At 39.8% G+C, this 24907-nt stretch overlaps 1 protein-coding gene across 11 annotated transcripts in view; it reads left to right on the top strand.

The window, feature by feature from the left end:
- Positions 1–24907, top strand: part of CELF2 (CUGBP Elav-like family member 2) — a 301179-nt gene that overhangs the window by 151685 nt on the left and 124587 nt on the right. For 10 of the 11 annotated variants that reach the window (XM_057373031.1, XM_057373032.1, XM_057373022.1 and 7 more), the window contains exon 2: positions 24095–24291. In XM_057373031.1, the coding sequence (XP_057229014.1) occupies positions 24114–24291 (178 nt within the window). In that variant the 5' untranslated portion in view covers positions 24095–24113. Of the gene's footprint in view, positions 1–23711; positions 23925–24094; positions 24292–24907 lie in introns of those variants that run through there. The other variant, XM_057373030.1, reaches the window with a different exon arrangement.

Below are 24907 nucleotides of genomic sequence, written 5' to 3'. Positions count from 1 at the left end.
CCTGTCAGTACAGAACTGCCACCCACAGCAATGGTTTGTGTTGGAGCACTGCATGTTTGAGTAACTCATTTGCAAACCCGCAAAAACCAGGGCAGGCAATACTTGTCCAAGTAAACTTCCCTGATGGCCTTTCAGCTCGATTGAACACATTCCCCCAAAAATGGGGTTTGCATCATATGTTCTTCCTTAACAACCTGGTCCCTTTATTGTCACATGTAGCCACAGCTTGTAGGGGAGAGCCTCCCTTAAATATGRTTCTTATCCTAGTTACAGTTTCCACAGTGTTGATGTGCCACTGGAGTCACAGAAGCTGGAGTTYCGCAGATGGATTGCAGAATTAAATTGTGCAACTCGCAGGGCTACATATGTGCAGAGTTTCAGGGAGTCCGGGAATGGAACCGGGGGCTGAGAAAACACCCGTCTTCCAGACCCAAGTGCACGGGCAACAGCTGGAATTTGCACGGCTCCTTATTCAATTAATATTCAGAAGCCACTACTGCGTTTCCCCAAGAGCAAAGAGACAGTAAAAGCAAGCTGCTACGTCTGGCTCCACTGTTTGTCCTCCCCCTTACGCAGCGTTGGGCTGTTTGGTTGGTTGTTGGTAGTGTTTTGTTTCTATTTTAACCTCTTATAAATATGTGTTACATTTGGCAAAGAGGCAACAGGRGACCGAGAAGAGAGCAGCAAAGTGGTGTTTCAGAAGCCAAGAGARAAGCGTGTTTGAAGTGAATTGTACCAGATTTTTGTTCAGATGGGAGACGCTTGATTTGGTTTTTGCTTGACTTGCTTCTATGCGTAGTGAACTGCTGAGATGCTTGTTTGTAGTTAGGATCCTTCTAAGGGATGGTTTGGGTTTACAGTCTGGCCAACAGCAAGAGGAAGGTTTACTGCTGTGATAAATATTTATTTGTATATTACGCTCACAATGTTTTTAAAATGTAAGCAGCAGATTAAATACAAGTAAGTTAGCATTGCCTTTCATTTTTGAAAAATGAGGTATGTCTTCTCACTTTTGGACTCTACTGTGTATTCTAAGTGGAAGYAGATTACAAAATAATACTTAGAAAACACCATTTATAGACCCTTCTTTTGTTTACATATACATAAGAGGTGTCCATTCTGTTTGTGTACAGAAGGAATACAGCCAGTAGAATGGTTTTTTCTGGCTCCAAGCTGCTCAAACAGAAGATCAGGTCAGGGAATGTATTCCCTTACGGTGCTTTCAGCATTGAGGCATGGTCTGGCCCTTGAATTGCATGTAGTACACAGGTTCCCTCAGAGCTGGTTCTCTAGAAACATGTTTTTTTCCTGCTCAAGGCCAGCCCTGGAGAAAGAGAGGTGAAAGGGAGTTACTAAATTTCTTAGCTTGTTACTTACTGTCTTCAATGAGTGATTTCAGTCTAGAAATCATTTATCATTTCTTGTGAAGTATTGACAAGTGGCCGAAAGCTAAAAGGAGCTTGTGGAAGTCGTTTTTAGTTTGCAATCAAAGTGAGAAGCTTGGGGGAATCTGGCTTCCTTCTTTTTCAGACCCACCAATATGAGGGCAGTGACAGTGGGAAGCATTAAAGTGTTTTTAAAATATATTTTGTTTTGTGATATGCCATCTCACATAGAAGCTTTTAATCATTCACTCCAACGCAGGCGGAGGAGATGCAGATCAATGGTCTTGGCTTCAGTGTTTGGCTTTTTGATTTCAGCATTTCCATGCACACTAGTTGCATCCTTTTRAGGGCAAACTACTTCTTTTTTCCTGGTACCTCATGATGGTTTAAATAATTGATTTTGGTTTCCATTTGTACCCTTCTATTTTGACAAATTATGATTATAGTGTTCAGCTTTATCATTGTCTTATAAATGATATAACAACTGCTTGTGAATGCCCATAAGTTTTTATTGTTGCGTGTGAATCTTAATAACTACATTGCWGAATGGCACAGAGAAGGTTTAGCAGAATAATGTTTGCATTTCTTCTGGTGAAATATCACACCATAGTACAGTTCCTGGATAATAAAGCCATAGATTCTCTTATCTATCTGTGTCATGGTAATGAATCATGTACAGAGCTTCTAAATAGAAGGTGTATGTTACATCCGTGATACGGACAGATAGAATCATAACTCTTCTAGATATTGAAGGGTTATGATTCATCCAATGCCTGAGAAAATTAATGCCATCCCTAGAAATTCCAGCTCTTGCTTCCCATGACTGAATGGGTAACATGGGCTTCCTGATCCCATATTGCAATATGTGTGTATGCTGAGCAAGCAGCAGCCAGAGAGCTGAAGTGCAAAGTGGTGGAAGTTTGAAGCATTTTTGGGCTTGAAAGGATCAGTGTGTGTACCATCTTATCTGTGTGGGAGAGTCAGGTTTTACTTATGTTTAATAGCACCACTAGGGAATAAAGGATATCACAAAGAAAAATTTGTATCAAGTCCCACATTAAAAAAAAAAAAAAATATCCATTTCTCCCTTCTCCAGCAAATTTTCTAAAGGATGCTGATATCTAGACTATTGAGTGTTGYAAGTTTGGACCTCTGGGCTCATCTGCTTCAAACCCTCCAAATCAAAGCAGAGACAATGAGATCAGGATGCTCAGGGACTTGTCATGCCATCACCCACAAAAATTCCAGGASCAAAACACCAGATTAATTCCTTTAATTCCCTCTTGTTAGTAATATGTTGTTTTCATATTTTGCTTCTTTGTTKTAGTTTGAGAGGGTATTAATGTTTGTCTGAATGGGATTAAACATGTATAAATCTTGCAGTGACTGATGATTAGGATATAGTGGTTTTCTTCAGCTAGAAGGGGTTTTACTCCTGAAAAATGCTCCTAGTATTTTTTGAAAGCCTGGTGAAAATCTTAGCATTAAAATTAGGAAACGATATATMTTTTGCTGCAAATCTATCAAACATTAATTGCAATCACTCTTTAGAAGAATACAAAAAGCCTCAATGAGACACCTAACCAGGAATAMAAGGATCAGTTCAGACACTTAATGTGTTTAAAATGCCTGCTTATTTTGTTGTGGGATGGCAGGAATGTGGGACAAATTAAAAGCCTCAAGTCTGAASTAAACCTGACGCAGGAGAGGGGCGAGATGGCAAGGCGAGAGCAGGATGAGGCACGGGAAACCATGGCACAGGTCCTGCCCTTTTCCTTCTCCATTCCCTAGAAAGCCAGAACTGTGACAAAACAACCCAAAACAGCAAAGCCGCAGGAGGTTGCACCCTGCCTTTCACCTTTTGTCTTCCCTGGCCCACTGCAGGCAGCAGAGAGTTCAGTATTTGTGTGGTTCTTCTCTCCTAGGAAATCTCAGCAGTCAGGAAAACAATCTTAGCTCTTTTAACACTAATGAAAGTTGAAGGCAGTAAACAAAATCATGGAGTAAATCATGCAGCGCTGACATGTCTTTTGGAAGCAAAGAGCCTTTCATTCGAAGATGTGAAATAACATTTCTGTCGTGGTTTTTGCTCGTCTGATAATTAGAAGTGATTTAGGACGGCCGTGAAGGTGCCTCTAATGGGCACCTCGTGGGTGTTAATAAAARGAAGAATACATTAAATGTAGTGATTTGTGATTGGGCTGATGGGGTTAATATTTTCTTAGAATATAGCTGGCCGTTTTTCTTCCAAGTAGCAAGGTAATGTAATTATAAGTACCTTAGTAGATGGACTCAATTGCTCCTATCATGAAAATTAATTTCAGGAACATGCTGAGGCTTTCTTTCGTTTCTTCTTTATTTTCTACACTGTGCAGGGGGTAGCAGACACATACAAATGAAATTATGTTTGAACAGACCTCACAGAGGCCTGGCCAATTCCTGTGAACGACTGAAATTGAAATCTGTGGGAAAGGAGAGCATTTCTTTTTACATTCCTTGACATATTTTGCACCTGTAAAACTCTCAGTTTTCTCACATGCTCTTTCAAAGCACTTGATAAAGCTAGACAGATATCTCCAAATTATAAGGGGGAAAAATGAAATATGCTGAGCTTTCCCAAAATGTTTCTCGGAAGTRACTGAGCTATGATTGCAGCCTTTCCAATAAGTTTAACCAAGCTTTATAATCAAGCTTCTTCAGCACATGTAAATGTTCTTGCTGTAGTATTTCTAAGCMCTTGAATGCATAAATAATATTAATAATAATCTCAATAAAAATCTTTTATGTTTTCCATTTTAAATTCATGGCAAAAAAAAAATTGAATTTATAGTCTTGGGATATAAATTTCTAAATTTTTGTGCTAAGTGAAAGTCTAATATATAGAACAGTTGCAATGGTTTGCAAAGARTAAAAAGGACCAAAATCTGTGCTTAGTTATATTCTGAGCTTTCACAAGTAACTTTAGCCTTGAAGAAATTAATGAAATTAAATCAAATAGGACTCTCAGACACTGCTCTGAAAACATACACAAATATAGAGAGATATCAGCAACATGAAAGTGTTGGATTGCTGCTGTGTGGTTTGAAACCTTAATTACCAATACTCATTAGCAGATATACATCTGACCCATTAGGATTTAAAGCAGCTAAAAATAAGCGTTAAACCCATGGAGGAAGAGGAATGTACAACTGAACGAAGTAGTGAGTCTTGGTGTGTTTGAAGGCAGTTTGTTCCACCCAAAGCTGGCACCCAGGGTTGGGGTTTTTGTGGGTGTGAAAGTGAGTCTCAATTTGAGCTGATGATGGAAATCCCCATTTGGGCAGAATTTGGATGGAAGATTTTGTATCAATTTTACAGATCTTGAATTCTTCAGAGAATTTGCAGTCTGTGYTTCCTAAGTATTAATATTTCCTGCTACTCTTATTGCAGGCTATAAAGTGTTAATGAAAGGAAAAGAAAGTCTGGAAATTCCTTTCCAGAGAGTCATTTGCATGGTGAGGGAGGGAGAAACACAAATACACTTGCAAGTCAAGGCACAACTATGCTGGAGTTCATCATTCCCCTTTCCTTTGGTTTTCTGGAGAGGTACTTAATGGTGTTTGAACATGGCTGTATAGTGCCATTAATGTAACAATTTTCATTTGTACAGTGCAACACCAGAAAGATAATCTCTGTGTTAAGTACTTTTCCTTTATAATCCCCAGAGAGTCAGAACTCTGAGAGCAAATATTGTATTTACCATAGACTGTAAAAGGGAAGAAATGAGGCTAAAATGCAAAGCAGCAGGGATAGAATAGAGTTCCTTTTGGATGTCTGCAGTGCTACTATGAATATACATATACTCACTGTTATGCTTTTTATATTATCTCTAATTTGAAATAAACAACATGATTACAGATTAGATCAATCATGGCTTCAGTATTTCTGGCCACAGCAAGAAAAGCCTGGATGTGCTAGCTAGCAGTGTAATCGAAGCAGAGATTGTTTCACTGTTGGTGATTTGTCTAAGGATTTTAATTTACAGTAATGAGTGCTGTTCTCTGCATTGTAACCTGGCTCCCCATGTCTCCCTTTGGAAAACAGTCACTGCTTGTACATACCAGTGCAATGATGATGCAAGGCACTAAACAACAAAGCAGAGCAGTTGAATGCTGCTCCCTGGCATCTCTTCCAGAATAGAACTGAGTRGCAAAATTGATGCCTCACTGTCCTTACTTTGATTTGTTCAGGAGCRCTGGTGGGAGCTCAGCCACTGTTGGCAACAGGGGGATATGGAAGTGGAGCGTATTTCAGAACGCATCAAGTGAACAGATAACCAGTTCACTCCAGAGGACAGCTCTGCCTTCCTGCTGGAAGGATTGGAGAATAAGATGACTTTTTCCTGCATGTGACTCGTGCCTTTCTTCTTATGAAGTTAAGCAAAGGAGCAACAAGCGGTGGCAGCTGGAGAATATCACAGGTGCTTGAAAGCAATTTGACAAAAACAGTCAAGAGAAAAAGACATCAACAGTTTACAGCACATTTATTTTGGGGTAATGGTTATTTAGAGTGGAAGGGAGCTGTTGGGAATTCAAGCAGTGTTCAAAAATGATAAAACATGGTGCTAGGAACCTGATGTTCAAATGCTTTGAAGTTGCTGTCACTTAATCTGCTTTCGGAACACTGCCCAGAAATGATGCAGTAATAAGGGCCAGCTGCCATGGTTGCCTTTCTCATTGGTGTATTTTTAGTGGAATCATCAGTTTGATGATGAACAAATGYATTAAATGCAAATAAAAGGTGTGTTAAGGACAATTCAAATGGGAAATGATAGGAAAAAAAACCCCTGTGAATAGAAAGAGAAGTGGACGAATAGAGGGTAGTGTAAAGAAGAAAATCTGGTCAAACTTACAGAAAGTTATTTGAATGTCCAGAAAAATAGGTTTGCTTCCTTAAGATGGAAAAATTATGGTTTTCCCTTCAATTCCCTCCAGGGAATGAAAGCTTTCCATGCTTTCAGTRCACATCTAAGGAACTTGATGGGCTTTCTCTTTGAGGTGCCTGGAAGCATCGTTCAGATGTCAGGGTCCTGTTTTTTGTGGGCAGCTCAGTTGGTATTGAGAGTAAAATTCTGTTATCCAGACTACTATTCCTGCAATCCAAAACTGGAGATTTTTGTCTGAATTTAGGGACTCGTGCAATCAACAGGATTTTATTTTTCTTTTCAGGAGGCTGGTACTTAGACCGCCACTGCTAACCACATGCTTAGTTTGCTCGTTGATAGTTCAACAGTAATTGTATTTACGGTTCATTTTGCTTGGATGCTCGTGACTCTAATCTTTCCACRGTGTCAGTGGTGCAGTTCAGCTCTGATGTACGTGTTCATCGTCCTGCTAAATGGAAAATCCCATTGCAGTTATGATTTCTGTCATCTCTGTGAGAGCTAGGAGAAAGGATATTGTGGATGTTCTATGGAAAAAGAACAGGTGGTATGGTATAAAGTAGAAATGAAAGGTTGTGACCAAATCCTCAATCTTGCCCACTGTGTAAGTGTAATTAAGATGTGAGTCTCTATAAATGTGAACCATTTGATCATACAGTTGTACCTCTGTTTGCTAAAAGAATGAAGTATTGGTTATAGAAACACCAAGGTGTTGCACAATCCCACTGGGAAGTGTAATAAATGACACGGAAAGCTGAAACAGTCAGACAACTCCAAATGGCTGTAGTGTTACATACTTCTGTTTAATTTTTCAATGAGACACTTAGAATGACATCTTTGCTTTTATAAAAGCCAAGGAGAGGGATTTTTGTGGAAAGCACTGCAGAACAACACCAGTCTTCCATTTCACAGGACTTTGCACCAAGTAGAAATATCAGTCRGCTACTCAAGGAAGTAGGGCAGATGAATTAAATCTTCATTTCATTTCTGTTGAGCTTCAGCAACAGAACTTTAATGCTTTTTAATTACATTCCTTACCTGGTTGGTGAGAGGAGCTGTATTAAACCACAAATACCTTAACATCTGGGGCTCATTTGTTGCAAAATGAACACCATCTCCTTTAATTCCCTATTTCTCTCTCTCTCTGCTCTTACAATATTTGCCTTGTACTGATTCCCCTTGCTAATTGCAATCCATCCAGCACTGTATTGGAAAAAAAACATTTTAGTTGTATGATTTAATGCTTTTAAGTCGTCTTGGCTTTGCTGACTCATTGGTCAACCTTGAAAAATCATAGCAGTGCAAACATTGCAATGCCAGCAGAGGACTGGCAGGTTGCGCAGGGGACCCTGTTACTGATTAGTGTCATTTTTTTTCTGAGTTGAAAGAGCTATTGTGTTTAAGGCCATGAGATTTAGAATTAGGAGTAATTAAAAACCAAGGCTGCTGCCTTTATATTTTTTTAAATATGAAGGGCCCCGGGAGTCTCTGTAGTCATTAGAAAATCCTATTCTCGTGCTAAGCCTGTCCTTATAAGCAGTTCTGTTGTTGGCTTTCCTGAATGTGAAGCGGGATCTTGTTGAGGGTAGGTTATGATAGGGGGGAAATATCCTAAAGGCAGGGGAGGAGAAAAGTGAGTGTGTGTTTTGGGGGCAGTTGTGTGGCTGCTTTGTAATGTGTCCTTAGCAACTGGCTCTCTGCTCTGATGGGGAAAATAGATGGTGGGAAAGCATTCAAGGAAAGTGGGTCACATTTGATCCGTGACCTAAAAGGAAAAGTGGGGGAAGGGAATAATCAGCTCAGATCATTAATGAGGTGAAAATTTATCCTTATAAATCTCATTCATTGCACTGGGCAAAACTGCTGTTCTGGTGTCTTGGCTGTGTGATAGAAAAYGCAGCTCTCGCTCTCTCAAAACACAACAATTGCTCTGCAGCTTTGTATYAAAAGAAAACAACAACAACAAAAAAAAGTTGTTTGTTTTAAACACTCTCCAGCAACACAATGATTAGACATGACAGTTTGGCTGTGGGGCCTTCCTTTCAGTTCAGGAAAATGTAGAACAGAGCTGAGCTGTCCTTTCCTAGTAGAAATGAGGTCATTTGTAAAGCTTTGTGTACATTTCTGCAGCACTCGTGGAACAGAGCTCACGAAAACAGCTCTCCTGAAGCTTCACTCCCACCTCCACCAGCACTCCCAATTTTAGGAAATGCAGGCCCATTGACCACATAAGATGAGGAATCAGAAGCTGTAATTYATACGAAATGGCTCCTCGAGGATGTATAGTTTTGATTTAACTGCTGCCGCTGCTGACTCGGAGATTTTACAGCTGCGTGTGGCGACGGGGGAAGCTCCTTGTGATCTGTTCCTTCTCCGTGTGTGCTGTGCATGTTCTCTCAAACAAACAAARCTACTCTGTCAGGCTTGATTATTCTCTCTGTTACATATACAATGTATTGTATACATTATATTCACTAATCCCTGTTGTTCATAAAAATGCCCCAGGCAATTAAAATTTATTGAATAGTAATTTATTTTATGTAAAAGCTAATACTAATTTTCATACCCGACTATTTTTCTCCTACCAATCAAATGCTATGTAGCTGCTAATATTTCAAGGTACTTTTAATTAATGTCTCAGCCTAGTGCAAGTCTGTRGAAGAATGCATCATTGAATTAAATAGGAAGGGATAGCGAGGCATCTACTGGATAAATGCCTAGGAAATACAGAGTAATACGAGATGTGAGCTGGCACATTAGAGTTGTATTCCACTGTACCTTGAAACTTCAGGGAATACATTCCCATTATGTCCAGGAAACCCCCCAGATTCTCTGACCTTCTTAGGAAAGCAGCAACTGTTTCAGCCARCTGTATTGATATTCAGTTCAATCAAGGGAAGATGGAAGCACAGAGAATTAAAGAAGCATTAAAGATCTTGGGGTCCTTAATGAAGGTGCTTGGTAGAAACCAGTAAATTAAAAATTCCTGACTTTGTTGGCTAAGTGAACTCAGACATGCTGTGTCCCTTTCTCCCCTCTATTTCTTAGCTGTCTCTTAAAACAGTCTAAGAGTGTGTCATGTTTCATAACATATGAAAATAATAGGAAAACATCTGGGCTTACTAATAAAATTAGGTCTCTTAGTTAGAAAGCAGGCAGCACTGTTTGGGGCCTTAGAGATGCTTGTGCAATGCAAATAGTAATAGTGGCTTTGGAAGGTACTTCACTTCTGCTGTGCTTCATAATATTCAAACACTGCCTTTAAAAKAAAAATTAAAATCAAATTAAAAGAAAAAATGTATCATCAAAGGGTTGTTGCGGTTTTTTCTTTAATAACTAAAGGCTCAACATTTATGTTGTGGTTTTCTCTGAGTGTTTTAGAATTCTTTGTTGGGATGSGATCATAATTCAAAGGTGAGGGAGATAAGCACAGCAAAGAAAAGAGACCCATGAAAGAGTGTGGCTGAGAAACAGCTTTTTTTATTGCATAGTTCTCTGCTCTTTACCATTAGACACACTTCCCATCCTTGTTCTTCTATTAGATTTCTCTGAAGGATGGAAGAAAACTGATGTGCCTTAAAATAATCTGTGAGTAATACCCCTCTCAATGAATTTGAAATTGCTTGAGTGAAGCTCTGTACTCAGTGTTCAGAGCTGACCTGCTGCCCAGCTGGTCACTGCCTGTCCTGAGTGATTGTGTGGGCTCGGGGCACAGATCTCCTTCCCTGCCTTAGACCAGAATGAGCACAAATCCACAGCTCTCTCATGGTGGCAGTCAGAATGAAAATTCAGGCTTCRTCATTTCTTTTTCCATATCTCTTCCTTACAGTGACAAGCCCAGCAGGTTCAGCCTTCAAATCATTAAAATAAATGTTCATATTATTAAAATCCCATATTTGATGCTTGAATTCCCCTCGGTTTCTTGTATTAGGCAGCTGAAACCTGTGAGCTTCGAGTCTGTGTTCTTCCACTGCCAGCACCCTGTTCCCTCCACCTGCCCTGGGGCAGGTTCTTCCCTTTTTCCATCTGTTTGGTGAAGGTGCTGATGACCATACAGAGAGGGGTTATATGGAAAAACAGTTGGAAAAGGGCTAGAGATCCGAAGGAACCACATGGTGTTGCTAATCCTCCAGCTTTCCAAAGACTTGTCATCACAAATAAGAGTTTTCCACTTTCAGGGGCAGGAGGGAAAGAGAAAAAAAAGAAGGAAAGAAATTAACCCTGTGGTGTGATGACAGAGATTTCTATAAATCACACTGCGTTTCACACTGCTGCTGACAGCCAGCCAAACCTGAGCTGGCCAAGTTTCCACAGGTCAAGTATGTTACAGGGAGCTTAAAAATACATCCACGACTGTTTTAACTACCTTTTCTCTTGCACAAGGGTAAATTGTAAATTGTGGGATGATCAGAATCATGTGAATGGTATTCCTGGTTTGTTTTTTTTTTCCCCATCTCCTCTTTTCCCACATCTTCTGTAAAAGTGCCAGAAAGTCTCAAAGACCTGGGTTCATTTTTGCTTGTGAATAAAACCTCCAGAGCAAATAATTACRCACTAGGATAAGATTTTTTTCAAAGAGTACAGTTTAGAAGTTATCCTTTTAATTTTTTCCTACTGCAGTTACTTATGATGACCTTAAAAACATGGGGTTTGGGCAACTTTTCAAGCTTTATTTTACTTTCCATTTGGCAAAACAGTTCCGAATGGCAGCCGTCTTTTGTTTTCCCAATGCTGCATTTGCTCAGAGTGCCCTTCAAACTCACAATTAAAARATCTTTGAAGTCAGAGGCATCTCCATAAATGACTGCCATATGACTTGGGGAGTGTATGTGTATGTGTGTGTGCTAGGGCATATTTTTTTAGGATTTTTCAGGGTGTGTTTATTAGGGAAATTTAAACCAGTTTTTCTCATTTTGTTTGTTTCAATGACTTTAAAGGGGGAGTTGCTCCTTTCCTAATTATGTGTAGTTGTTTATTTTCTTGTGAGCTTCAAAAGAACAGCGCAGCCGGCAGAGCAAAATATCTTATTTGCAATAATGGAGGAAAAAATAAGAGACTAAATAAAATCTTACACTATAATGAGGATTTACTTTTAAAACTCTGATTTRTTGTTGACTATTTGTCTGCCAGTGYTACTGACCTTTTGTATAGCAGATCTCTCTTCAGATGTAAAAGTATAACTGTTGGTAACTGAAAACACAAAGGAAAATGAATCCTTTGAAGATGCTAGAAAACACATTGCAATGGAATTTAGAGATTTCAACAAGTGAGAAATTAAGACAACTTGGCCTGGTCTGCAGTGCACACATTGGGTTCCACCYGGCACGCGTCTGTTTTTTTCTATCAAAATTGCTCCATATTCTGCCTTCACATCCAATTTTTTTTTTCTTCTTTAATATCATGGTTGCATGTCTGGTGGGACTTGGTTCTGTCACCCTCTGACCCTGGTGGGAGCGTGTAAGTTTTGTCCATCTGAAGTTAAAGCCAGACTCAAGTTTTACTCATTTTTCTGTCTTCCATGAAACTGGCAGAAGTACTTGTGGTCCTACATGGAATCAACTACCACTAATATTAGGTTTTAGTGGTTTTCCCCCTCCTCCAAAAAGCACCAGAGTTGAGTCATAAGTATGTTGAAAACTCACTGGGGAAAATCACTTTCTAACTATTGATATTTTAGTATCAATCTAATGACTACCTAGAAATTTCTCATTTGTTGTACTGAGGAGCAGTTAGAAAAGATTCAGAAAAAGGAAAACTTCCGGATTTTTTAAAGCTTCCTTGTAATACAACTTTAAAAAAACAAACCCTTCTATTGATTTTGTTGTTGTCCAGGAATCTGATYAGAGCTGAGGTCTGCTCTGCAGAAAGACTGGGCATTTTTTCAACTCCCTTTTCTGCCCCCTAAAACCTGTCTGGACAAAGATGACGTCTCCCTGGAGAACTGGGAAGTGTTTTCCAGAAAACATCCATGTTTTCCTTTACTAGACAAGCAGAATTTAGAAGAGGTAAGGGGAACAGAGGTGTTTTGAGAAAGGAGGGGGAAAAGAGCAAAAAACCTCTGCCCCCAGCCTCACTCCCTGCTGTATTTTTCATTGAAATGGCAAAGTCAGCTTGTCTCCTGTCCTGCATGCAAATGCTTGGTTGAGTTACAGTTTCATAAGATTATACTTCCCAATAACATTTGAGAGTTTCCCCACAATTCCTGATGTTTTCCCTGCCCACATACTTTAACCYCAAACCTTTGGAAGGGTAAAGGTTTGCTTTGTTTGCTTGTATGTTTAAGATTTCACCTTCCTCTGCTGCCGAACCAAGCCTGATCCTGATTTTCATCTCCATCATTTAATCTGTAGCCCCTCTAAAGCTCCTCTAATAACAGAATCTTGTTTTCTAAGATGGTGGAGGAGGAGATGGGAGGATTGAGACTACTGAAAGAGTTACACAGGCAGGCAAGGGGCTGAAATTCCCCAAGCCAAATATTGGGATGAGAAGAGACAGARCCAACCTTTAACACCTCTTGGCTGTCCAGCCAGAGGCAATGCCACCTCATGAACAGGCAATGAATATCCCAGCACATTTTATCCATCTGCAATAATTTCTGTGTGGTTCTCTGGGGTAAGATTGCCCCATTCCTGCCCTACTCCTGGCTTCTGATAGACTACCAAAACAAACCCTCAAGTACAGGAATAGACAAGCTCCTTCCCCTTCTCCTGGCAGGATGGAATTCCCAAACGAGGCCAAACGAGGGGCTTGGCCAAACGAGGAGCTTGACTCTTTGAAATAAAGCAGGATGAGCTGCGTTTCCCACTGTTCTGCAGAAATCCGCTTTGTCCCCTCTTTAACCTCCTGTTCACCAAAACCTCTCCATCTGTGGGAAGAAAAAAGTTGGCTACAGCCCTTCACAAATGACTGGCAGCTCCTCCAGGTTTTGCAGGCTCGGTTAGCAGAGAAGCAGATCAAGACCCACACCACGCTGTCATCTGAAGCRCTCAGGGCCGTTGCCCCGGCAGTGTCACGTTAAACTCGTCGCGTATCGAGGTGTGGTGGGGCAGCCACCCCAACGTGAGCACRAACGACACCCGAGAGCTTTGGGGGCCGTGCCGGTGCATGCACTCCTCACATTTCCACTGAGGTCGGCATCTTTGGAGCAGCCACTGCAGCTGCATTTGCACATTGTGAAATCGCAGCTTCAAAGCTCCTGGTGAGGCAGATCCTTCCAGCCCCRCGTTGTACGGGAACGAGAGTGGCACCAGGCGTAAGCATGGCTGCGTGTGTCAGCAAAGTGCCTTTCCAGCCCGAGAGCTCAGCACAAAAATTTTCAAGAGGGATCAGGAAATTAAATTTTGAATCTGCATCTCTTCTGTTTGTCAGGGATTCATCCTTTTGCATAGATGCAACTTTTCCATTGTGTGTCCCGTATCATCTATAGACATAATTTCATTTTAATTTTTTAATATTGTCTTTGCATGTTGTTGGGATTTTTTTTGGCTCTTTTTCTGGACARGTTATACATATGCTAATAGAAATATGCCTATTATTTGAAGCATAGTTCTGCTTGTCAATGAAGCTTCATTAACACTGTTATCACTGCCTGACATTTATCTTATAATTTTCCAGAGTTGACTGTTACATCTCCATGGAAACCCAAATTGCAATTGAAACAAGTGAGATAATAAAGGCATCCACAGAGGATTGACAGTATGCAAGCCCACAGTGTTTGCAGGCTACATTTGTTTATAGTTCCTCAGATAAATCCCTTGCAGTGGAGATTTTTATTACCTGTCTCCTATCTTTCTATGACTACTGCTTATTACAAGGTTTAGAGCAACGTGTTTTTTTTTTTTAATTTTGCTTTTTAATTAGAGCAATAAATTTTATTGGACTCAGCAAGGGAGGCATTGAAGATGTAAATTCTAAAGTGATTTTTCTGAGATGAAATATGAAGGTTTTTATATACGAATTTGGCACTATRTAGACTAAGGCATTCTTATGTTGATTTGCTGGGCTTTTTTTAAGGAGCCAGAACTTAGAATCATGGACTCCTTTGATTTGCTGACTCTTTCAGTATGCAAGAAGGATCTCTTTTTTTCTGTACCTAAGGACTTGAGCTCTCTTAAGTTCGTGACTCTAAATCAATTTAGATGGTGCCTCAAAGCAAAGAGTCATGAAACTGGAGTGGGTCCAGAGTGAATTAATCTGAAATTAATTTGATTTTGAAAGGCTCCATCTGGCTGTGTTTGGAAAAGGCATTTAGACAGATATATAAACAAATGATCATCTGTATTCTATATGCCAGATGTGGTGTCAAAAAAAAATGAAGAAATGGTTTAAAAAAAAAAGAATCAGCTGAGGGGGATTTTGCTATAATGATGCTCAACTTGTTGAAATCACAAYTGTATCACACTTTGGACAATAATCTTTTCTTATATTCAGATTTGAAAAGGGGAGAGCATGGCTGAGCTTGATAGGATTTTTTGTTTTAAATAAGAAAATTGAATGTCACAGGGATGYTCTAATGGTCTATTTGAGATCTAAACAAAATTGGCTGTGCCCTTAACATGAGCAGGGCTGTGATCTTCCATTCCCTTTTTAGGGAAGCTATTTAGGTAAAACCATTGGCTCCTTCTCTTTGGACATGGCTTTTGGACCCATGGAAATTATTCCCTGCACTTTGTGGAGCTCAGCTGGGGCCGGGCCTGAGCRCGTGTGTACACGTAGTCCTGAAAAACACTGGACTGTAAATTACTTCTTGCAATAATTAGTTGATTTTAGCACACARAAATGGCTGCATTTCAAGACAGATGCTTGGAGAACACCTTTCCCATGCCCTCCATCTCAGCTCCAGGACACAGTTTGCCATAAACTATATAAGACCTTGCAAACCTCATAAAAACATGCAGATAACTGCCAGCCTGGCTACAAAACTTGCTGAAATAGTCACGTCAGTAACTAGCAAGTAAAAGAAAAAAATTTTGAAGCCTTCATTGCTGTCTTTGAAGGGTTTGGGGGGGGCAAAGGAAGAAGGGAATTGAGTAACAACTTCAGAAATTTGGAGCAGTAAGTGTTTGGAATGGGGAGAGAGAGACYGAAGTTGTTGACAAGAAAACAGATGGTCCTACGTGTGCTGAATTTTAAAAGCCTGGTACTATTCTAATTCAGTTGTTGACATGTCACAAATACATAAGCGTTTGGGTGTAATCAAATACTGTTGTGCTTTTTAAAAAAAATAATACCGATAAATGTTTCCTGCCGCGCAGAAAGAAGTGTGCTTCATCGCAAATGTGTGTAATCAGCAAGGCAAGGYATTAATAATCCACACCATTAATACTGAGCAGTCAGCTCAACTTTATGGGAAGAAGTGTATCAATCTGTTCTCCAAAACTAGAATGTAATTGTTCAGGTYTCATGTTGCTGTCCAGCTTACAAGGATGCATAGAGAAAAAAACCCTTTCCAATTAGAGTGTCTTTTAGACATAGCACAGATACTAATGCCCCAAAGAGATTACAAGCAAAAAGTTGTTGAGAAGCAAAACAAGAGTGAAACAGTAAGTTGCAGTGGTTGTCGTAAGAGACAAATAGTTTAGACACAGAAAAAATTGTAAATTAGAAGCCTTCGTAAATGCTAAACTCTCCAGGTCAAAAACAGATGTGCAGATTCCCATCTGGGGGCTGGTCAACAGAAAACAGATATTTAAAAGTTATGACTTAGGTATTCCTTGGACTTTTCCCAGGGGGAAATGGCCTTAAACTGAAACAGGGCARGTTTAAATTAGAAATAAGGAATAAATTCTTTATTGTGAGGGTGTTGAGACCCTGGCACAGGGTTACCCATCCCTGAAGGTGTTCAAGACAAGGCAGGTTGGGGCGTGGTGCAGCCTGGGATAGTTGGAATAGATGGGTTTTAAGGTCTCTTCCAATTCAGACCATCTCTCTTTACTCTCATGGGACTTTTCTTAGAAATGCATCTACCTGGTACCTGATGAAGACAGTCCCAGTCTTGTTTCAGTGTTTAATGTATGGAAYAAATTCTGCCCAGAAAGCAAAAATGAGTTATTGGTGGTTGCCTAAGCTGACCTTTATCTTGCAGAACATTATTGTTTAGCAGCCCTCATCAGACCTTGAGCTAGTTATATCCCAAAGCCTACAGCAGCCTGGAACAACAAGGGTTGGGGGTTATAAGGTTAACAAGGGCTACCTCTTAGTTTATATCTTCAAGCACTTATTTTAATCATTCTCATCATGTATTCCAGAAATTTGTGATTCTCATCCATACTGGAACAAAAAGGGAAGCAAATTCAAATCAGTCGGGGTGGGCTTTGACTTTCTTCAGCCATTGAAGGGCAGGTGTCTATAACTGTTGAGCTTTTACTGGTTTCRGTTTAGTAAAATTTACAGGCCACTGTAGGCAATCCTTAAAGATACTGAAAACAGACCATTGTAAGTTTTATCAATATAAACAAAAAGATGCTGCCCAGTTCAGACTTGTACAGATGGTGTGTTTAATTGTTTGCTTCCACTATTAGATGAACTAGCAGTGAGATTTAATTGGTWTCCAAAATAGAAGACTCTAAAAAAAACAAACCTCTTCCCCTCCCYGTTTGCTTTCACTTCTGCACCTTGTTCACTCTTGTTTGCATATATTTTAACTTGTATGAGTTGCTCCACTCACAGCACATGCACTTCATTAAGCACTACTGCGTGTTCTAAAAAATAATCTGCTTGATAAAAAAAATAGATCCATAATCCATACAGCATCAGTAAGAGTGAGATATTCTGAGACATGTAGGACTTCTTTTTTTAAGATGTATTTGAATGTAAGGGTTTTTTTGAAGGTGTGATATAGGARATGTACAAAGCTTTTGCAAAGTCAGTTAGTTGATTCTATGGTTCTAGGAAGAATTACCAACAGCACAACATTAGAATAGCATCTTTTGGTAGGTTTAACCATGTATGCAAGGGGTATCCAGCATTGAAACCCCTGCTTTAAATAAAACTGGTTTGTGGTGCAGGAGCACAGAAGCTGAACACCCGAAGAGCTACCTGGAGGTGACTATTTAACTTTGGTGAGCAGAACTCCGAGGTCTAATTTTAGGAAGTAAAGAAGCCTTAAAGCACAAAGGAGTGTATGTGCTCCAGTGTGCACTTCCTGAAAAGGGAACTGCATTTTAATATAGCTCTTACTATGATTTCCTTTTGTACCCTTGATTTCTTTCTGTGATACTGAGGAATCTGCATGTGTACCTCTAAGAAATAACATGTTTTATCTCAGGTGGGATCAGCTCTCCTCTGATGTTTCTCTAGTCTGTATTTTGTTCAGTATTTTTTCCAATTCATATTGCCCTTAGTATCATGCAGTCTGACCTATCTGCTTGAAAGGCAGCTTCCCTCTGCTGCTCCTTCTCCCAGCCCCAATTTATTACCCATCAAAACATTTTCACGGTAGGATTTTTTTTTTCCTAAATTTTCAAATCATTTTTCCTCTGGGATAAAATGACACCTCCTTAACTTGCCTAAAATTTGCATTTGAGGCATTAAAGTCATCACATRTACTAAATCTGGAATTAGTCAGAAAACAAATATTCCCTGAACTAACAGTGCTTTGCTATGGTTTTTATGATTTACTGCATGGAGAGAGTTAGCAAAGCCGAGCTACAAGAAATCACTGATTTCACCAGAAAAATGACTGTGAATTTTATATTATCAGGGCAGTAAAAAGTTATTCATTGTCTTAAGAAAAATTACACTTTTAGAGATAATTTCTGCCTACGTGGAAGCAACACAAGGAAAGACATCTTTGCATTTACCACTGAGTGCTTACACAAGCACTTGAGTGTTATTAGCAACCGAGAAGAAAAAAATCTGAGTGTTGTATGTCAGATATTAAAAGSCATCAGGGTTTTCATGTAGTTCGTGTGTGTGTGAGTGCAAGTGCGGTTGCTCTCTGCTGGGTGGATGAAGAATTGCTCATCTCTTTGTTAAARTCTTCATGGGGCTGTAAGATGGATTGCAAGACTTGCAGCTGCTCAGTTGTTAGCCCTGCTGATGGGTGCAGGGAAGCYTGGAGATAATTATTTTGTAGACTTTGCTGCCTCCATAGGACTGAACATCCTGCCATATGAGKTTTTTTTTTTCATTGGGCATGATGTCAGGGTCATTTAGCGATTGCTGTTTAAGATACGTGTTACTTAATAATAATTATAAGTGTTATTAGAGTCTAATAGTTCTGCCAAAAACTGTACAGCTCGCTACAGCAGAAGCAGTTAATGATTTTTGAAACATCATCTTTCCTCTGAGCTGCTTTTGAGCAAGTGTGCTGTGAAAATGCTGATGGGCCAGAAAGCATCTGGAGATGACTTTTTTTTCTCCCCAAAACACAGAGACCTGGTCATTTACGGCTTAAAAATGTTGCACAGCTTCTTTTTCTGTTTGTCAGAGGTTCTGGCCCTTGTTTTGCTGGCCCAAATCCAATGTAGGTAATTACCTTCTGTGTCTATAAATTGCARCCCCCTGCAGTTTTCAATTGGGTACGGTATTGTTCCACCCTTCCTGGCTGAAATTGTTGTGTGATAATGCTCCATGTCATTAAACAGCTGCCGTCTGTCACCTTACGATGAAGTCATTCCTCTCTAAACAATGAGTTTATAAAGCCCTTTTGGGCCCTTCCAGATAAAATTTGCTCGTAAACCAGCAATTATGATCTTTGGAGTACRGTAAGGTGATGCTTGGTTGTCTCTCTTGACAGCAGTCAGAAGCCTTCAAAGGGGTGTTGTCCCTTTTGTCAGCTTGTGTGATACCCTGGCAGTGATGCCACGGCTTGGATGTAAACACTTCATTGCTGTAAGACCTTGGTGCCTGTAAATGCCTCTGTGCTGGGTTGGATTTAGTTGTCATTACACTTGGAACTCATTTGTTACCATGTTCTGTTGGCTCTTAGAGGGAATTCAAATACCTTATACCACAGAACGTGAAAAACGCAAATCCCAGCAAAATGGTAAAATCACAGTAACAGGGTGAAGGTTGCAATGTGAATTTACAAAAAAAGAGAACAGTATGAAGGTTCTGGGTAGGGTTAAAAATAGATTTGGAAAACAGGTCTCGTGTAAATCTGTTTGGTCCCCGTTAACAGCTGTTTTTCAGCACCTGACTTGACACTGGGGTCATTAATGGAAATGAACGTGGATTAATGCCAAAGATCTTAACGGTGATAAATTTAAGAGAGTCTGTTCTGATTCAGGCGYTGTTTCTGAAGGCTGTCTCTCTGTCCTGAGTGGTCAGTTTACTTCTATCAGTCCTGCAGTGGTTAAAGATATGAATGGGAGTGACAGAGAAGGCATCTGTGAAGTTTTTTTCTGGTGCTCCTGCTGAAGCAGCAGGGATATTAAAACAATCTCTAGCTCCTCAAGAGTGGCCCTGTCAACTTGCTGAAATGATGGAATGGTAGTTAGGTTATTAGAAGAAAAATTGGCACAAATTGAGAGAGAGAGGATGCTCTGGCAGCAACCACAAGCAGCCAGCGACTCAGTGTCTTAATCTGTGCCCTCAGGCTGCTCTCTATGATACAGATGACACCTTGTCAGTGAAGATGATGTGCTGGGTCACCCCTGAGTCCAATGGGCTAAATTGGCCATGGAGGGAAGGATTGCTACAGTATAGAGCCACCAAGTCACATCATCTAATTCTTCTTCTTTTTTCTTTTTTTCTTTTTTTTTTTTTTTTTTTTTTTTTTTTTTTTTTTTTTTTTTTTGTATATGTCATCATTTGGTACTGACAGTAATGGCCAAGGGTTCTCATTCTCATAAGTGTCCCCTGGGCACAGATATCCCTGTACATTTGTGCTTTGAGGAAAGAGTCCTAAACTTTCACAAGGATTGCTTTGCTTCTTTCTGGAAAGTTTTACATGTGGTTCCTCCTTTGCCTTATTGCTTCTTGGGCACAGGAGAAGGGGAAGATGGGGAAAGGAACAGGSTGCTTCCTCTGAGAGCCACTGTGTTGGCAAAGACAAATTAGTAAAAAACCTACTGCTGTTAGCAGCCCAAAGGTCTTAGTGCAGAGCAGAGAAGTCTACTGGCTGAAGATGAAGGCTGGGAGAAGATGAGGGGATTCATCCTCAGCAAAGATCATTTGCAAGGGATGGAGAATATTTGTCTGGATGTAGTATTGGGTTAACAAGCTTTGTGACAACTGAACCATCAGGCGGGTGTGTGTGTGTAGTTTTTGTTCCTTAGTGGAACCTTCAAGTAYACTGCAGGGATCAGATCCATAGAATCTATAAAATAAATGTTTTTCCCCCATTTTTTGTTATCTCTCTGCTGTTTTATTCACTTGTTCATTTTGTCCGCATTGGCTTCAGTCCTACACTGGCTGCCAAAGCTGGTTGAAGATGCTACTGCAAGCATCAGTGCAACAACAGTGTTCATGAGCTGCTCAAAATCCTGATAGCGAGACTTGGATTCCCTTTTTGAGGTGCCTGAGAGCCTTAAATTCCACTGAAATCAAAGGAAATGCAATTTAGGAAGGAGCCCAGCTGTGTTCCTAGAAATGAGTGCCCTCTCCATGGCCTGAACTTGTCTGTCAAACCCCCAAAATGTTGGCAGCTCAGTCAAGTCCCTACCTTGTGGTAGAAAAATATTATAAAGAAAAGCCTAAATTATGCTTGGTTTTCCCCTAACTCTGCAGGAGTTGGTGGATTGACAGAGCTGTCAATGGATGGTGGAATTTAGTCTGGAGAAGTTTTAATGACTTACTCAAGTTAATGCAGGCAGTGAGTGACAAAACCTGTCCCCTGGAGCTTTGCATCATCGTTTATGGCACCTGTGCCTAGAGTCAGAGCCTTTAAGCATCTTTAGCCAATAAAGCATTTAAAGAAGATGATCAATGTAATTCAGATTTGGTCCCAACAAAATAAAGAAAGCACTTAAATATTTTGTGAAATTAGAGATCTTGGTCTGTGCATAAACCTTTAGYTCAAAACAAGAACTTCATGCTAATGGGGCCATTAACCTGAGAAAACAGGCATTTGTGTTCAGTTTTTGTGGTTTCCTAAAAAACTGGCTGATTAGCAATGGAAATTGTGTGGCTCTTGGTGGTAAAGGTGGTTTTGGTAAACAAAACAGCAAAGGAATAAACTTGTTATTCTTTATTAAACATGACCCTAGCTGTAATTTTGGGCTAAAGTGGCAATTGTGTATGGATTTCTTAAAGCAGGGATCCAACAGAGAGAATAGATGAAGGGCGTAATTTAAAACTGAGCTCAATGCATTTTCTCAATGCAAACAGCACAGAGAATAAATGAAGTGAAAAGTCAAGCCAATTTCTGAAAGAAAATAGTTGGCCAAGCCCAGGGCAGAGCTGGGAGCTTAACTAAACTTCTGCCTTTTCTTTCAAAATAAGGTGTAAGTGTTTTCCCCAGTTATTTTAAGCTATGGGTCAGGGGTTTTTCAACCTCTCTGCTAGGKAGGTTGTTTGACAGATTGGGTTTTACGTAAAGGAATAGGAATTGAAAAGAAATAATAGAGTGATTTTTGAGAGATTTAAGTGTCATGTAGGTGCCTACTGCTCCATGAAAGTCTTGAAAGTTGTTCCCATGGAGTATCACTCAAGTGAGTCAGTCGTGGTTTTTCTGTTTCTTGGCAATTTTAGGGGSCTGGTTGGTCAGTTGGCTAGTTTGGCTTAAGTGTTTTCTTTGTATGGAAATGCAGTTTCTGAGGCCTGGAGAAGTCACAATTTCTTCAGGTGTACTTGTGACCTGAAGAACTTACTCAAAATGAAGACCATTTGTTAGATAAGAATATATTTGTGCMTGTAATGTAATATAAAAGTTTGGACCAAATCTTTGAGTCTCTTACTCAGGCAMGATTCCCTCTAGAGTAGACAGGAATTTTAGCTATTTATGAGTGTGATAAATGCTGTTGTCTGCTGATCCATGTTGAAAGCACTTCACAAGGGATGATCAGACTTCTTGTTGGTGGTGTAAAATGAGCCTTTAATATAACTTTCTCCTTCCTGCCTGTAAGCAGGGAAAGTGTTGAAGTTAATGCAGGCATATTAATRTGTTTAGGTGAATTATGCTTTCAAGGAGATGAAACACATGAAACTAAATAATTTGTCTTCACACAGGTTATAGCTGTGAGACAGGGGAATTCACAGGCTTGTTTTCTTCTTGCCACTCTTAGATTTTTTTTTTAACATGTAAAATATTATTTTCATCTGGCTGTGCAGATTCTAAACTCTTCCAAGTCCTCCGGTGGGCATTCACTCCTGAACAATCATCAAATGGAGAAATTYTAATTAAAGCCAAGTTTTTTGAAAGTGGCAGGTGGCTCTGAAATGCCTGAATTCTGCTGTGATCAGCTTCTGACATTGCTGCACACAGGCCATTTGCCCCCTCYCCCTGGTGGAAAGATGGGGGGATGCTTGAAAAGTCATGCATCATTAGTGTTCTTTCTTGAAACCRAACCATCCAAAAATTATCAGCTCTTACGGAATTTCTAGCCAAGTAATTAGCTGAAACTACTGCCCTTAATTATCAGTAATGTGGGGCAGGGAAGGATTGGTGTATTTTTATTTTTGTTTACTATTTAAAATTATTTATTTTCTATATAAGAGTACAAATCTTCCTAAACTATGATCTGTCGTTTGTCTCCCAGATCAGATTATTTTTTGTTCCAAAGTTCTTTTCCCCTGCAAAAATGTGGTTGTTTTGAACTTGGATGTAGGATGTACATCTGGAGATCAGATAGGCTAAGAATTTACAGGAGGTGAAAATGTCCAAAAATCTGATCTTCTTTTGCAGGGGGAAAAAAAACTTTTCGAAGCAGTATTTGAATTTCCACAACAAAGCAGGCGATTTTGCCACWGCCATCTCTTTTTGAGTTGCGCTCTTTTTTTTCCTTTTTTTCCTTGGGTTGTGGTTGGGGTTTTTTTTTGGTTTTTTTTGTTTTTTTTGTTTTTTGAGTTAAAGAATTGAGCTGGTGTATTGTATTTTAAGACTTTGAGAGGTGAAAATGTCCAAAAATCTGATCTTCTTTTGCAGGGGGAAAAAAAACTTTTCGAAGCAGTATTTGAATTTCCACAACAAAGCAGGCGATTTTGCCACTGCCATCTCTTTTTGAGTTGCGCTCTTGTTTTTTTTTTTTTTTTTAATGGCAGCAATAAACTCTGTGCTTTAAACTGGGTCTCTCCAGGCTGCTTTTCCTTTTTAAAGAGCGTGGGCAACTAATCTGCAGCAACCAGCCACATAGCTGGAGTGTTTTCCATTCTAGGCAATATCGTACTAATTTGATGCACACATGGATGCTTCACACAATCTGCAGATTCATCGCTGGCATCTTGCATTAGTCATCTGACAGATTGCCAAGTGTTTCATACTCCTTTCATGTGACTTTATTACAAAACACACACACACACACATAGACACACGCACTGCCTTGTTCCTGCCAGTAGCCAGTTCAGTGAGAATTCACTGCAGTTCTGTTTACAACAGCCATGGAGAGAAAGCTGCACTTATTTGCCACTGTCCTCTGCTTTCAAACGCACAAGTCCCGGGCTGTGTTGTGCCGCTCTCATCTTATATAATGACATTAAGCAGCAGCCTGCAGAGAAAACCAGACTCAATGAAAAATGTAATAGCATTGTTTTTTGTTCGTAATACTTATGCTATTAATTAAATACCGCTTTATTTTTTTTTTCCTGCTTTGTGCCAATTGACATCATCTTCTGCATCTAGTGCACATGAAAACTGCGTAGTCTCCTAACTTGCTTTCTCTTTTTAATCTCCTTTTACACTTTCTAGTAACGGCACAGCTAACAAGATGAATGGAGCTTTGGATCATTCAGACCAACCAGACCCAGATGCCATTAAGATGTTTGTCGGACAGATTCCCCGTTCGTGGTCAGAAAAAGAGTTAAAAGAACTTTTTGAGCCTTATGGAGCTGTCTACCAGATTAATGTTCTCCGAGACAGAAGTCAGAACCCTCCCCAAAGTAAAGGTACAGTAGTTGTACTCTCTTTGCTTGCARTTTGCTTGTTTTCCTGATGATTTCGCTTGCCTTCAGCATTTCCAAAGGTTTGCTTCTGGGTTCTCTGTTTTGTAGATTGCTGTGTTGAGCTATGCAGCAATCCTAAAATAGAGGACTCCTGAATCCTATCAGATATTGCCTTCCTCCTCTTATTAAATTGAAGTTTAATTGTCTGTTATCTGGMAGCATGCATTCCAACTGTGCAAAAAATAACAAAATATCGCTGTCTTTGTTTAAATTATCATTGCCAAGAAATGTGGAAACCTGAGCAGTTGCTTCCCAGGATTAGCTCATGAGAAATATAATTTTCTATTTCTTTTCATTTCCTCTCTTTGCACTCCAGGTGGGAATTATTTTAAGGAGACAAAAGGGAAAAATKATAGTGGTGGGTTCTTGCCACATCATTGCTCCAGCCGCAATWAAAATTACAAATACTCACCCTGTCCTTTTTCCAAAATCCGATTTCTTTTCTGAAGTCATGTTAAAGGATTGTTTTTTGGCACTGATATTGTTCTAAGTGAAAGGGTTAATTTTGCTTCCTGCATTTTTTCTATACACATGTAAAGTATTTGCCCCTGACTGTATT

Source organism: Malurus melanocephalus, unplaced genomic scaffold, assembly GCF_030028575.1.
Source record: "Malurus melanocephalus ecotype Western Australia unplaced genomic scaffold, MMel_1.1 scaffold_183, whole genome shotgun sequence".
Classification (NCBI taxonomy): Eukaryota; Metazoa; Chordata; class Aves; order Passeriformes; family Maluridae; genus Malurus; species Malurus melanocephalus.
The sequence above is the reverse complement of the archived record's forward strand: the minus strand, read 5'-3'. Positions and strand labels throughout refer to the sequence as shown.